Source organism: Papio anubis, chromosome 16 (assembly GCF_008728515.1).
Source record: "Papio anubis isolate 15944 chromosome 16, Panubis1.0, whole genome shotgun sequence".
In the NCBI taxonomy this organism is placed as follows: Eukaryota; Metazoa; Chordata; class Mammalia; order Primates; family Cercopithecidae; genus Papio; species Papio anubis.
Genome location: NC_044991.1, coordinates 19,433,788 through 19,446,089, shown reverse-complemented (window position 1 = coordinate 19,446,089; position 12,302 = coordinate 19,433,788). Strand labels below are relative to the sequence as shown.

The 12,302-nt window shown below is 49.3% G+C and overlaps 1 protein-coding gene across 7 annotated transcripts in view; it reads left to right on the top strand.

Annotated features, from left to right (window-relative positions):
• The window catches only part of LIMK2 (LIM domain kinase 2), a 68,496-nt gene extending 57,040 nt beyond the window's left edge, over positions 1-11,456 (top strand). For 6 of the 7 annotated variants that reach the window (XM_021921471.2, XM_003905448.3, XM_009217135.2 and 3 more), the window contains 5 exons: positions 2,334-2,399; positions 3,974-4,148; positions 4,897-4,952; positions 6,610-6,767; positions 9,664-11,456. In XM_021921471.2, coding sequence (XP_021777163.1) covers positions 2,334-2,399; positions 3,974-4,148; positions 4,897-4,952; positions 6,610-6,767; positions 9,664-9,808 — 600 coding nt within the window. In that variant the 3' untranslated portion in view covers positions 9,809-11,456. The remainder of the gene's footprint in view (positions 1-2,333; positions 2,400-3,973; positions 4,149-4,896; positions 4,953-6,609; positions 6,768-9,663) is intronic. The other variant, XM_031656365.1, reaches the window with a different exon arrangement.
• Positions 11,457-12,302: the final 846 nt, after the last annotated feature.

Sequence of the window (12,302 nt, the reverse complement as noted above, 5' to 3'; positions counted from 1 at the left end):
ATTCCTCATAACAACCTTGGTTTCCAGATAAGCTGGACTGGAAAGGGACAGAGCTGGGATCCTGGGCTCATCAGTCTGGTTACCAAACCTGAGACTTTAGCCACTGCCCTTCACATGGGGGTCCACAAAGATAGTAGTAGTCTGGAACAGTTTGGGGGTACGTTAGGGTCGCTGTGTTTTAAGCTAAGGAGTTGTGGACTATATTTAGGAGACAGATGTAAAAGAGTTTTTTGGTTGACTGGCTTTTTGGTTTTTTTTGGTTTTTTGTTTTTGTTTTTTTGGTTTTTTTTCCTGTTTCTGGGGCTTGAATCAGGAAGGGTGTTTTTTTGTTGTTGTTTTGAGACAGAATCTTGCTCTGTTGCCCAGGTTGGAGTGCAGTGGCATGATCATGGCTCACTACAACCTCGACCTCCTGGGCTCAAGCAATCCTCCTGCCCTAGCCTCCCAAGTAGCTGGGACTAGAGGTGTGTACCACCACACCTAATTTTTTGAATTTTTTTTTTTTTTTTAGAGATAGGTTCTCACTTTGTCACCCAGGCTAATCTCAAACTCCTGGGCTCAAGCATTCCTCCTGCCTCAGCCTCCCAAAGTGTTGGGATTACAGTTGTGAGCCTCTGTGCCTGGCAGGAAAAGATTTTTAAGCAAGAAAGCTTAAGAGTTGTGGTTTTTCCAAAATGAGTCTGGGCTGGCACAGTGGCTCATGCCTGTAATCCCAGCACTTTTTTGGGAGGCCAAGGTGAGTGGATCACTTGAGGTCAGGAGTTTGAGACCAGCCTGGCCAACATGATGAAACCCTGTTTCTACTAAAGAAAAAAATACAAAAATTAGCTGGACGCGGTGGTGCATGCCTATAGTCCCAGCTACTCAGGAGGCCGAGGCAGGAGAATAGCTTGAACCTGGGAGGCGGAAGTTGCAGTGAGCCAAGATCACACCACTGCATTCCAGCCTGGGTGACAGAGCGAGACTTCATCTCAAAAAAAAAAAAGAGTCTGATGTGGTTAGTAGGTTGAGGTGGAATGCGGAGGGTCCAGAGAATGGAGACCTGCAAAGGGGGCTAATGACACATTTCAGATTTCTGAATTAAGGTAGTGGCTGTGGGGACAGGAGCCTGGGAGGCAGGGTGGAGTCAGAATGGAGAGACTAGTTGGCAGTGAGGGAACAGGAGGAGGAGGAGGAGTTAAGAGTGGCTTGAGGTGTCACTTATCAGACGTTTTGGGGCATGGGGGATGGCACTGATGGTTGAGGAACCGGTTTGGGAAGAGCTACATTGATGCCTACTGTTCTGTGCTAGCAGAACCTATCAGCATCATCTGGGCAGGAAACTGGCTCCATGAGACTAGAGCTTAGGGAGAGGCTGCTAGTCACCTAATCTGCAGAGAAGGAGCAGTTGGAGCTGTGGGACAGAAGAGGCATCCATGTGGCTGGTGGGGGTGTCTTAGCTTGTGAAAAGGAGATGGCTTTGAGCAGGGCTGACATTGAAAAGGCTGGAAGAAAAAAACAGACACACAAGAGTCTCAGGAGCAGGTAGCATAAGAAAGGTGTAGACAGTCTTTGAGGAGCACTTCCTCAGACAGGCAAGCAGGCAGGTCATGAGCTGTAGTGATTCAGGAAGAGCTCCCTGGGTGTGTGAGCAGCTCCAGGAGCCTAAGGGATGAAAGCAGTATTGCATGGGGCTGGAGAGCAGGGAGTGGCTCCTTCTATATTTGCAAGGGAAGGGAAGGAGAAAAGAAGTTGCTCCTGAGAGTGACAAGAACCAGTGGTGGAGGCCTGGAGAGGGGACATAACAAACAAATTTGTTTACAAACATTTTGGTAGGAAGGGGGAGAGCTTAAAGTTTAGACAGTTGGGGAAAGTGGAGTCGTAGGGGAAGTCAATGTCTGAAAGACAGAGCTAGCTGGAGCAAGAAGTCACTTCTCTGTTGCACGCAGGAAGGATTCAAAGTGGCTCAAGCCAGAGATCGGGAGAGTGGGGAGGAGGGAGCAGCCTGGATCTGGGTAAAGTGGGTAGAGGTGGAGGGACTGCTGCAACGTCAAGGGTTCTGTGAAGTTGTGGACAAGGAGAGAGCAGTGAGGGCTTTGGCCAGTCACTGTGCTAGTGATTGGTGAACCAAAGGATGGACAGGAGATGGCAGCAGAGAAGCAGAGGAAGCCCAGGCTTCCTGTTAGTGTTGGAACAAGGGAGTGGCCACAGGAGGCCCTGGCCCTGTTGTCCAGGTTGGGTTCTGAAGCTGGGTGGGCATGGCCTGGTAGGAGAGCATCTGTGGCCCCCAATTCCAGAATCAGGGTCTAGTTGATTTGCCAGTCCTTTAGCCTCAGCTCATGCTTCTGTTCCAGGCCTATTTGCACTCTATGTGTATCATCCACCGGGATCTGAACTCTCACAACTGCCTCATCAAGTTGGTATGTCCCACTGCTCCGGGCCTGGCCTCCAGGGTCCTATCCTTCCTGGCTTCCTTGTCACAAAGGAGGCTGACTTGTCCCCTCTGGCTAGAGGGCAGAGGTGTTGCCTAGGAGCTCCTATCCTGCTTCTTCCAATGCCCTTCTCTGTCTTCTGGGAGCTCCCAGAGACACACAGACATAATTTTACCTTCTCTCATTAGCAACCTTTGAAATCATTCAGAAGTTTGTTGACTATATGTAGAGCCCTGTTGTTTTACCTGCTTTTGCCCCATACTAGTCTTGTAAAGCAGCTTATTGCTGACCCCGTTTTACAGTGGTGGCACTTTAAGCCTCAGCCTGAGGCCACTGAGCTAGTAAATTTTCAGGGACCAGTTTGAGACCAGCATTCCTCCCACTGCGCCTCAGCTGTGGTGGTTACAATGTTATTTGTCTTATTGACTTGCTATCTGACTTCCTGGGTGTCTACCAGCTGGCCCTGGCTCTGCCCTCTAGACCCACACCACGCAATCTTCATTCCTTTCCCACATGACTGCCCTGTAGCCATTCAAAGAGCTTGTCTCCCCCAAGTCTCCCCACCTACTGCCTCCTCCTCGCCTTTTTCTGTCTTATCCTGGTTCTAGCCACTGCCTGAAATCCTTTTAGGAATAAGGCTGGACGGGGAAAAACAAAAGCAACCCCCTGTCCCACCTCTGAGTTCCACTCTCCAAGTCCCTGAACCTCACCTCCAGGGCTCTAGTGGCTCTGCCATGAACCCCACTGTGGGCTAGGAATCTGCTGTGCTCAAATACCAGACCCTCAGAAACAATTGCGTTTTTCTGTTTTGTTTTGTTTTTTAGATGGAGTCTCATTCTGTTTCCCAGGCTGGAGTTCAGTGGCGCGATCTTGGCTTACTGTAACCTCCACCTCCTGGGTTCTAGTGATTCTTCTGCTTCAGCCTCCCAAGCGGCTGGGAACTACAGTACGTCCACCATGCCCAGCTAATTTTTTTTTTTTTTTTTTTTTTTTTGAGATGGAGTCTTGCTCTGTAAGCCCAGGCTGGAGTGCGGTGGCGGGATCTCAGCTCACTGCAAGCCTCCGCCTCCCAGGTTCCATGTTCTCCTGCTCAGCCTCCCGTGTGGCTGGGGTTTCTGAGTGCCACACCTAGCCCAGCCCTAGTTTTTGTGTATTTTTTAGTAGAGCCGAGGTTCCCGTGTTAGCCAGGCTGGTCTGGATCCTGACCTGATCCGCGTCTCACGGCCTCCCCAGTGCTGGGATTACAGGAGAAGCGGAGCCACGGCCTTGACCTTTTTTTTTTTGTATTTTACTGGGGGCAGGGTTTTCCCAGGTTGTGGCTGGTCTTAAACAACTGACCTCAGGTGATTCACCCGCCTTGGCCTCCCAAAGTTCTGGGATTACTGGCGTAAGCCACCGCACCCGGCCTTAGTGTGTCTATTTGATAGAGCTTTCTGCTCTGATTCTCCCTTGCTGTACACCTTTTCTCCCCTTCTCAGTGGCTTCTCTTGCCTATACCTCCTCCCCAGGGCCAGGTTTGAGAACATCCCCACGAAGTCCCCACCTTGCTTTTATTCTACCAGGACAAGACTGTGGTGGTGGCAGACTTTGGGCTGTCACGGCTCATAGTGGAAGAGAGGAAAAGGCCCCCCATGGAAAAGGCCACCACCAAGAAACGCACCTTGCGCAAGAACGACCGCAAGAAGCGCTACACGGTGGTGGGAAACCCCTACTGGATGGCCCCTGAGATGCTGAATGGTGAGTCCTGAAGCCCTGGAGGGGACACCTGCAGAGGGAGGACAGATGCCGCCCTTGCATCAGAGCCTTAGGAACTCCAGGGGAGGCCTGTGAAGTGTAGGACCAGATACCCAGAGCTGAGGATATTTTTCCCTTGCCAGGAGGGGCCTCACGAATTAGCTCCCTGAGCTTAGGGGGCTGGGAACTAATCAGTGTCCCATCCTCAGGGATAAGGTGAGGTCTGACTCTGGCATTTGTGCCTCAGGGATTGCTGAGAGTTCAGGCTATTGTCCCAGCTTTAGCAGTCTCTCTCCGTGGTGAGAACTGAAGAATGGTGCCCTCTGGTGGATAATGCTCAAACCAACCAGAGATGCTGGTTGGCATTCTTGAAATTAGGGTTGTGAGACCTCAGAAATGGTCTGAATATAATCCATTTTGGAGTCTGAGGCCCAGAGAAATTCGGTGAATTGCCTAGGAGCACACAGCTGGCTAATGGCAGAGCCTGGATGAATCCTAGTCTGGTTCTTTTCCACTTTAACATGCAGTTTCATCCTAGGCAGTGTTATGTTATAAGGGCTCTCCAAGGCAGGTCACCTAGGGCTGAGGAAAGACTATTTTCAGGTGATGTCTGTGCAGGACAGCCTGTGGGGTGTCCCTGCAGAACCTGTTCTAGCCCTGGTTCTTAGCTGTGGCTTAGATTGACCCTAGACCCAGTGCAGAGCAGGTAAGGGATGTAAACTTAACAGCGTGCTCTCCTGTGTTCCCCAAGGAAAGAGCTATGATGAGACGGTGGATATCTTCTCCTTTGGGATCGTTCTCTGTGAGGTGAGCTCTGGCACCAAGGCCATGCCTGAGGCAGCAGGCCTAGCAGCTCTGCCTTCCCTCAGAACTGGGGCTTCTCCTTCTAGGGATGACTAGCTTGACTAAAATCAACATGGGTGTAGGGTTTTATGGTTTATAACGCATCTGCACATCTTTGCCACATTCGTGTTTCATTGGTCCTAAGAGGAGGCCTGGCAGGGTTTTTTTGTTTTAGATGGAGTCTCGCTTTGTTGCCCAGGCTGGAGTGCAGTGGCACAATCTGGGCTCACTGCAAACTCCGCCTTCTGGGTTCAAGTGATTCTCCTGCCTCAGCCTCCCAAGTAGCTGGGACTACAGGCACACACCACCATGCCTGGCTAATTTTTGTATTTTTAGTAGAGACAGGGTTTCACCATGTTGGCCAGGCTGGTCTTAACTCCAGACCTCAGGTGATCCACCCGCCTCGGCCTCTCAAAGGGCTGGAATTACAGGCGTGAGCTACTGCGCCCGGCCAGGTGTTTTTTTTTTTTTTTTTTTTTCAGTTGAGGAAACTGAGGCTCAGAAGAGGGCAGTGGCTTACACATGGTCAATAAGGGGTAGGTGAGACTCAGAATTCCAGAAGGAAGGGCAAGAGACTGTTCATGTGGCTGTCTAGCTAACTCTTGGGCCAAATGTAGCCCTTCTCAGTTCCCTTCAAGTAGAAGTAGCCACTCTAGGAAGTGCCAGCCCTGTGCTAGGTACCACGTGGACAGAGTGAGGAATCGTGGAAAGATTCCTACCTTTAGGAGTTTAGTCAGGTGACAGCTTATCTCAGCATATCTCAAAGACTCAAACACACACACATTCAAAGCCTTACTGTAATTCCTAGAAAGTTGTGATGGGTAGAGGAGAGGAGAGACAAGAATGGTTAGGATAATGAAGGAAAATTTCTTTGTTTTTTGTTTTTGAGACGGAATCTCACTCTGTCGCCCAGACTGGAGTGCAGAGGTGCGATCTTGGCTCACTGCAACCTCCGCCTCCCGGGTTCAAGTGATTCTCCTGCCTCAGCCTCCCAAGTAGCTGGGACTACAGATGCGCGCCACCACGCCCGGCTAATTTTTGTATTTTTAGTAGAGACAGGGTTTCGCCATGTTGGCCAGGCTGGTCTCAAACGCCTGACCTTAGGTGATCCACCCACCTCAGCCTCCCAAAGTGCTGGAATTACAGGCGTGAGCCACTGCACCTGGCCGTGAAGGAAGATTTTTTTTTAAAAAATTGTTTTCTTTAATATTAATTGAACACCTGTGTACAGAGCACTAGGTTGGTGCTAAAGGGTTTCAGACATGAATCAGATCCAGCACCTCAGAGAGCCTTCACTCTGGCAGACACACAGCCACAAGGAGACGCAGACAAGGCAGCGTGGGATGAGTGGAAGTTGCTAGCTTCCAGATGCCAATTTGGAACACTTGGCTTCTGCAGTGAAGCACCTTCTCAGTCCTCTTCAGTAACCCAACTCTCAGTGGATCCAGATCTGGATTATAAGATTTGGAGAGATGATTGGGGATTGAGGAGAGTTCTCTAACCTGTTTTACCACCTCCTCTTCTGCCCATCCTTCCTGTCCACATCCCAGCATCCCTTTCCCTTGCCATGTATCTGTGACCTCTGTAGTCCTTCGTAAACAGCTGTCTTCTTACCCTACAGATCATTGGGCAGGTGTATGCAGATCCTGACTGCCTTCCCCGAACACTGGACTTTGGCCTCAACGTGAAGCTTTTCTGGGAGAAGTTTGTTCCCACAGATTGTCCCCCAGCCTTCTTCCCCCTGGCCGCCATCTGCTGCAGACTGGAGCCTGAGAGCAGGTTGGTATCCTGCCTCTTTCTCCCAGATCGCAGGGTCCTGGGATGTTTGCCTCAGTCTAAGACCTGAGTGCTTCGTAAGCACAGGGGTGAGAGAAGCCTTCAGGTCAAGAATGTGCCTGTCAACCCGTTAGCCATCTGACAACTCATATATACAGGTTGGAGAAGAGAGAGGTAAAGTCATAGCAGCAAGTAAGCTGAATAGGACACAGACACACAGCCATTAAAAGAAAGTTTATGGGCTGGGCGCGGTGGCTCAAGCCTGTAATCCCAGCACTTTGGGAGGCCGAGACGGGCGGATCACGAGGTCAGGAGATCGGGACCATCCTGGCTAACATGGTAGAAACCCCATCTCTACTAAAAATACAAAAAATTAGCCAAGCAGTGGGGTGCCTGTACTCCCAGCTACTTGGGAGGCTGAGGCAGGAGAATGCGTGAACCGGGCCGGGGCTTACGTGAGAGCTGAGATCCGGCCACTGCACTCCCAGCCCTAGGCGACAAGAGCAAGACTCCGTCTCAAAAAAGAAAGTTTATGGCGGGTCGCGGTGTGGCTCATGCCTGTAATCCCAGCACTTTGGGAGGCTGAGGCGGAAGGCAGATCATGAGGTCAGGAGATGAGACCATCCCTGGCTAACATGAGTGAAACCCTGCGTCTCTCACTAAAAATACAAAAAAAATTAGCCCGGGCATGGTGGCGGGTGCCCTGAGATCCACTCAAGGCTAAGGCAGGAGAAATGCATGAACCGGAGGTGGAGGTTGCAGTGAACCGAGATCCCGCCACTGCACTCAGCAAGCGACAAACACAAAAAGAAGGCTTGGCTTGTGATGGCTCAAGCCTATAATCCCAGCACTGGGAGGCCGAGGTGGGCGGATCACGAGGTCAGGAGATCGAGACCATCCTGGCTAACACGGTGAAACCCTGTCTCTACTAAAAAAAAAAAAAAAATACAAAAAACTAGCCGGGCGAGGTGGTGGGCGCCTGTAGTCCCAGCCACTCAGGAGGCTGAGGCAGGAGAATGGCGTGAACCCGGGAGGCGGAGCTTGCAGTGAGCCGAGATCCTGCCACTGCCTGGGCAACAGAGCGAGACTCCGTCTCAAAAAAAAAAAAAAAAAAAAAAAAGAAAGAAAAGAAAGTTTAAAAGAAGGAAATTCACCCAAACCCACTGAATACGGTAAGTGTATTCATCTTTCGATATTCCCCTGTCCGTATCTACACATATACTTTTTTCTATAGTAAATAGTTCTGTATTTTGTCCTGCATTTCCCTTGTTACTATGCAGTCTTCCTGTTTATCATTTTCATCGACAACATGAAATTCTAGTGAGAGACTGCCTGAACATATTGTAATGTAGATGTTCAGGTTTTTCCAGTTTCTCTTTACAATAGGTATTAACTACAGTGAGCAGTTTTATGCATTTTGCTAATTTCTCCTTTAAAGAAGTATTTTCAAAATTACCTTTATTCTTCTCAGGTGATCATTTCATTATTACCAAAGTTACCCTAGGTTTTTTCAAGTTTGTGGTTAAAAAACTAGAATCTGGCTGAGAGCAGTGGCTCATGCCTGTAATCCCAGCACTTTGGGAGGCCGAGGCTGATGGATCACCTGAGGTCTGGAGTTTGAGACCAGCCTGGCCAACATGGTGAAACCCCATCTCTACTAGAAATACAAAAATCAGCCGGGCATGGTGGCAGGCACCTGTAATCCCAGCCTGCTGAGGAAGCTGAGGCAGAAGAATTGCTCGAACCCAGGGGTGGAGGTTGCAGTGAGCCAATATCATGCCATAGCATTCCAGCCTGGGCAACAAGAGTGAAACTCTGTCTCAAAAAAAAAAAAAAAAAGAATCTTTTGTGGGGTTTTTTTCCTGCCATCAAAAATCGTGTTTCTTTTAAAAACAAGTTCAAACATTACCGAAGTTTATAGCGTAGGAAATATGTCTTCTATAATCGCCCTTAACCAATATACCTCTCAACATTCTCCTCACCCCCAACTCCACCCTCCCAGGATAACCAGTTGGCACATAATCTTTATTTAAAAATTATTTTCAGCAGTCCACATTAGAGTTGAAATTTTCTGGTGGGAGAATCTATACCTTGTTCTTTTATAGGCCAAGGACCGCAATCCTTCAGTAACACCAGTGTAAGAGCTTGAGGAGAAACTGTGAAGCTACACAGTATTTGTTTTCTAATACCTCTTGTCAGTCATTCTAAATATCTTTAATTTATTTTAAAAATATATATATATAGTATTGAATGCCTACTGTGTGCTAGGGACTGTTCTAAGCACGTGGGTTACAGCAGTGAACAAAATAAAGGTGCCTATCCTCATAGAACATAGATTGTAGCATGGTATCTACTGTATCATACAGTAGATACAATAAACTATATTGAATATTAGAATGTGGCAAATGCTATGGAAAAAGAGTCAAGCCAAGTAAAGAGGATTGTTTAGGGTACAAGTTGCAATTTTAAATATGGTAGTCAGAGCAGGCCTCACTGAGGTGACATGACATTTAAGCATAAACATGGAGGAGGAAGAGTAAGCCTGAGCTGTCTTAGGCTTCCGGGGCAGCCAAGCCATTTCCATGGCACTAGGAGCCTGATGTTTCCAGTTCCACCTTTGATGACTGCATTTTCTCTAAGACATGGGAGGGACCTTTTCTCCTATTGTTTTTAAGTACTAACTCCAGCTAGGCCAGCCTTCTCATAGTGTTATCTAAACTTTATAGCAGATATATGAGGTAGCAGTAACATTATGTCCATTTCTCACAGAGGCACTACTAGATGAAGGAGTTTACCTGAGGTCATACAACCAGGAAGTAGCTGAGCCTAGATTCCTGCCACCCACCCCATGGCCCTGCTCATATTCCACCTGCCTCTAATTTACCTCTTTTCCTTCTAGACCAGCATTCTCAAAACTGGAGGACTCCTTTGAGGCCCTCTCCCTATACCTGGGGGAGCTGGGCATCCCACTGCCTGCAGAGCTGGAGGAGTTGGACCACACTGTGAGCATGCAGTACGGCCTGACCCGGGACTCACCTCCCTAGCCCTGGCCCAGCCCCCTGCAGGGGGGTGTTCTACAGCCAGCATTGCCCCTCTGCGCCCCATCCCTGCTGTGAGCAGGGCCGTCCGGGCTTCCTGTGGATTGGCGGCCTGTTTAGAAGCAGAACAAGCCATTCCTACTACCTCCCCAGGAGGCAAGTGAGCGCAGCACCAGGGAAATGTATCTCCACAGGTTCTGGGGCCTGGTTACTATCTGTAAATCCAATACTTGCCTGAAAGCTGTGAAGAAGAAAAAAAAAAGCCTGGCCTTTGGGCCGGGAGGAATCTGTTACTCAGATCCACCCAGGAACTCCCTGGCAGTGGACTGTGGGAGGCTGTCCCTTACACTAATCAGCGTGACCTGGACCTGCTGGGCAGGATCCCAGGGTGAACCTGCCTGTGAACTCTGAAGTCACTAGTCCAGCTGGGTGCAGGAGGACTTCAAGCGTGTGGACGAAAGAAAGACTGGTGGCCAGAAGGCAGTCAAAGGGTGTGAAAAAGACAGTGATGCGCCCCCTTTCCACTCCAGATCCTGCCCTTCCTGGAGCAAGGTTGAGGGAGTAGGTTTTGAAGAGTCCCTTAATATGTGGTAGAACAGGCCAGGAGTTAGAGAAAGGGCTGACTTCTGTTTACCTGCTCACTGGCTCTAACCAGCCCCGGGCCCACATCAATGTGAGGGGAAGCCTCCACCTCATGTTTTCAACTTACTACTGGAAACTGGCTGAGAACTTAACAGGCAACATCCTTTCTGTCTGCAACAGTCACAAGCACAGGAAGAGGCTAGGGGACTAGAAAGAGGCCCTGCCCTCTAGAAAGCTCAAATCTTGGCTTTTGTTACTCATACTCTGGTGGGCTCCTTAGTCAGATGCCTAAGACATTTTGCCTAAAGCTAGATGGGTTCTGGAGGATAGTGGCTTGTCACAGGCCTAGAGTCTGAGGGAGGGGAGTGGGAGTCTCAGCAATCTCTTGGTCTTGGCCTCATGGCAACCATTGCTCACCCTTAAGCATGCCTGGTTTAGGCAGCAGCTTGGGCTGGGAAGAGGTGGTGGCAGAGTCCCAAAGCTGAGATGCTGAGAGAGACAGCTCCCTGAGCTGGGCCATCTGACTTCTACCTCCCATGTTTGCTCTCCCAGCTCATGAGCTCCTGGGCAGCATCCTCCTGAGCCACATCTGCAGGTACTAGAAAACCTCCATCTTGGCTCCCAGAGCTCTAGGAACTCTTCATCACAACTAGATTTGCCTCTTCTAAGTGTCTGTGAGCTTGCACCATATTTAATAAATTGGGAAAGGGTTTGGTGTATTAATGCAATGTGTGGTGGTTGTATTGGAGCAGGGGGAATTGATAAAGGAGTGGTTGCTGTTAATATTATCTTCTTGTTATATCTATCGGGTGGTATGTGAAATATTGCACATAGACCTGATGAGTTGTGGGACCAGATGTCATCTCTGGTCAGAGTTTACTTGATATATAGACTGTACTTCCGTGTGAAGTTTGCAAGCTTGCTGTAGGGCTGAGCCCTGAACTCCCAGCAGCAGCACAGTTCAGCATTGTGTGGCTGGTTGTTTCCCGGCTGTCCCCAGCAAGTGTAGGAGTGGTGGGCCTGAACGGGACCATTGATCAAACTAAATAAATTAAGCAGTTAAAGCAGTTAACATACCTGGCAATATGGAAAGTGAAAACATGTCTGGCTCAGGGACGTAAATGTAGAGGGTCTGCTAGCCACCTTCTGGCCTAGCCCACACAAACTCCCCATAGAGAGTTTTCATGCACCCAAGTCTAAAACCCTCAAGTAGACACCCATCTGCTCTAGAGAATATGTACATCCCACCTGAGGCAGCCCCTTCCTTGCAGCAAGTGTGACTATGACCTTCTCCTGGCTTGGGTCTCACATGCCAGCTGAGTCATTCCTTAGGGGCCCTACCCTTTCATCCTCTTTATATGAATACTTCTATAGCCTGGGTATCCTGGCTTGCTTTCCTCAGTGCTAGGTGCCACCTTTGTCATGGGAAGAAATGAATGCAAGTCACCCCACCCCTTGTGTTTCCCTACAAGTGCTTGAGAGGAGACCTGTTTCTTGTTGCTTCCGCATATGGGGGATGTTGTGGAGTGACCACTGGGAAGGACAATGCTATCTGGTTAGTGGGGCCTTGGGCACAATATAAATCTGTAAACCCAAAGGTGATTTCTCCCAGGCACTCTCAAAGTTTGAAGAATCCAACTTAAGGACAGAATCTGGTTCCCAAAAAAAAAACTAATGATCTGGAGTACACATTGCTGGCAGAACCACAGAGCAATGGCTGGGCATGGACAGAGTTCATCTGGGTATTCCTGAGGCTGAGAACCTGTGGCTGAAATCCCTTGGTAAAAGTCCAGGAGACACACCTGTTGGTATCTTTCCTTCTGTAGCCATAGTAGTCACCTTGCAGGGAACTTCCTCAGCCCAGGGCTGCTGCAGGCAGCCCAGTGACCCTTCCTCCTCTGCGGTTATTCCCCCTTTG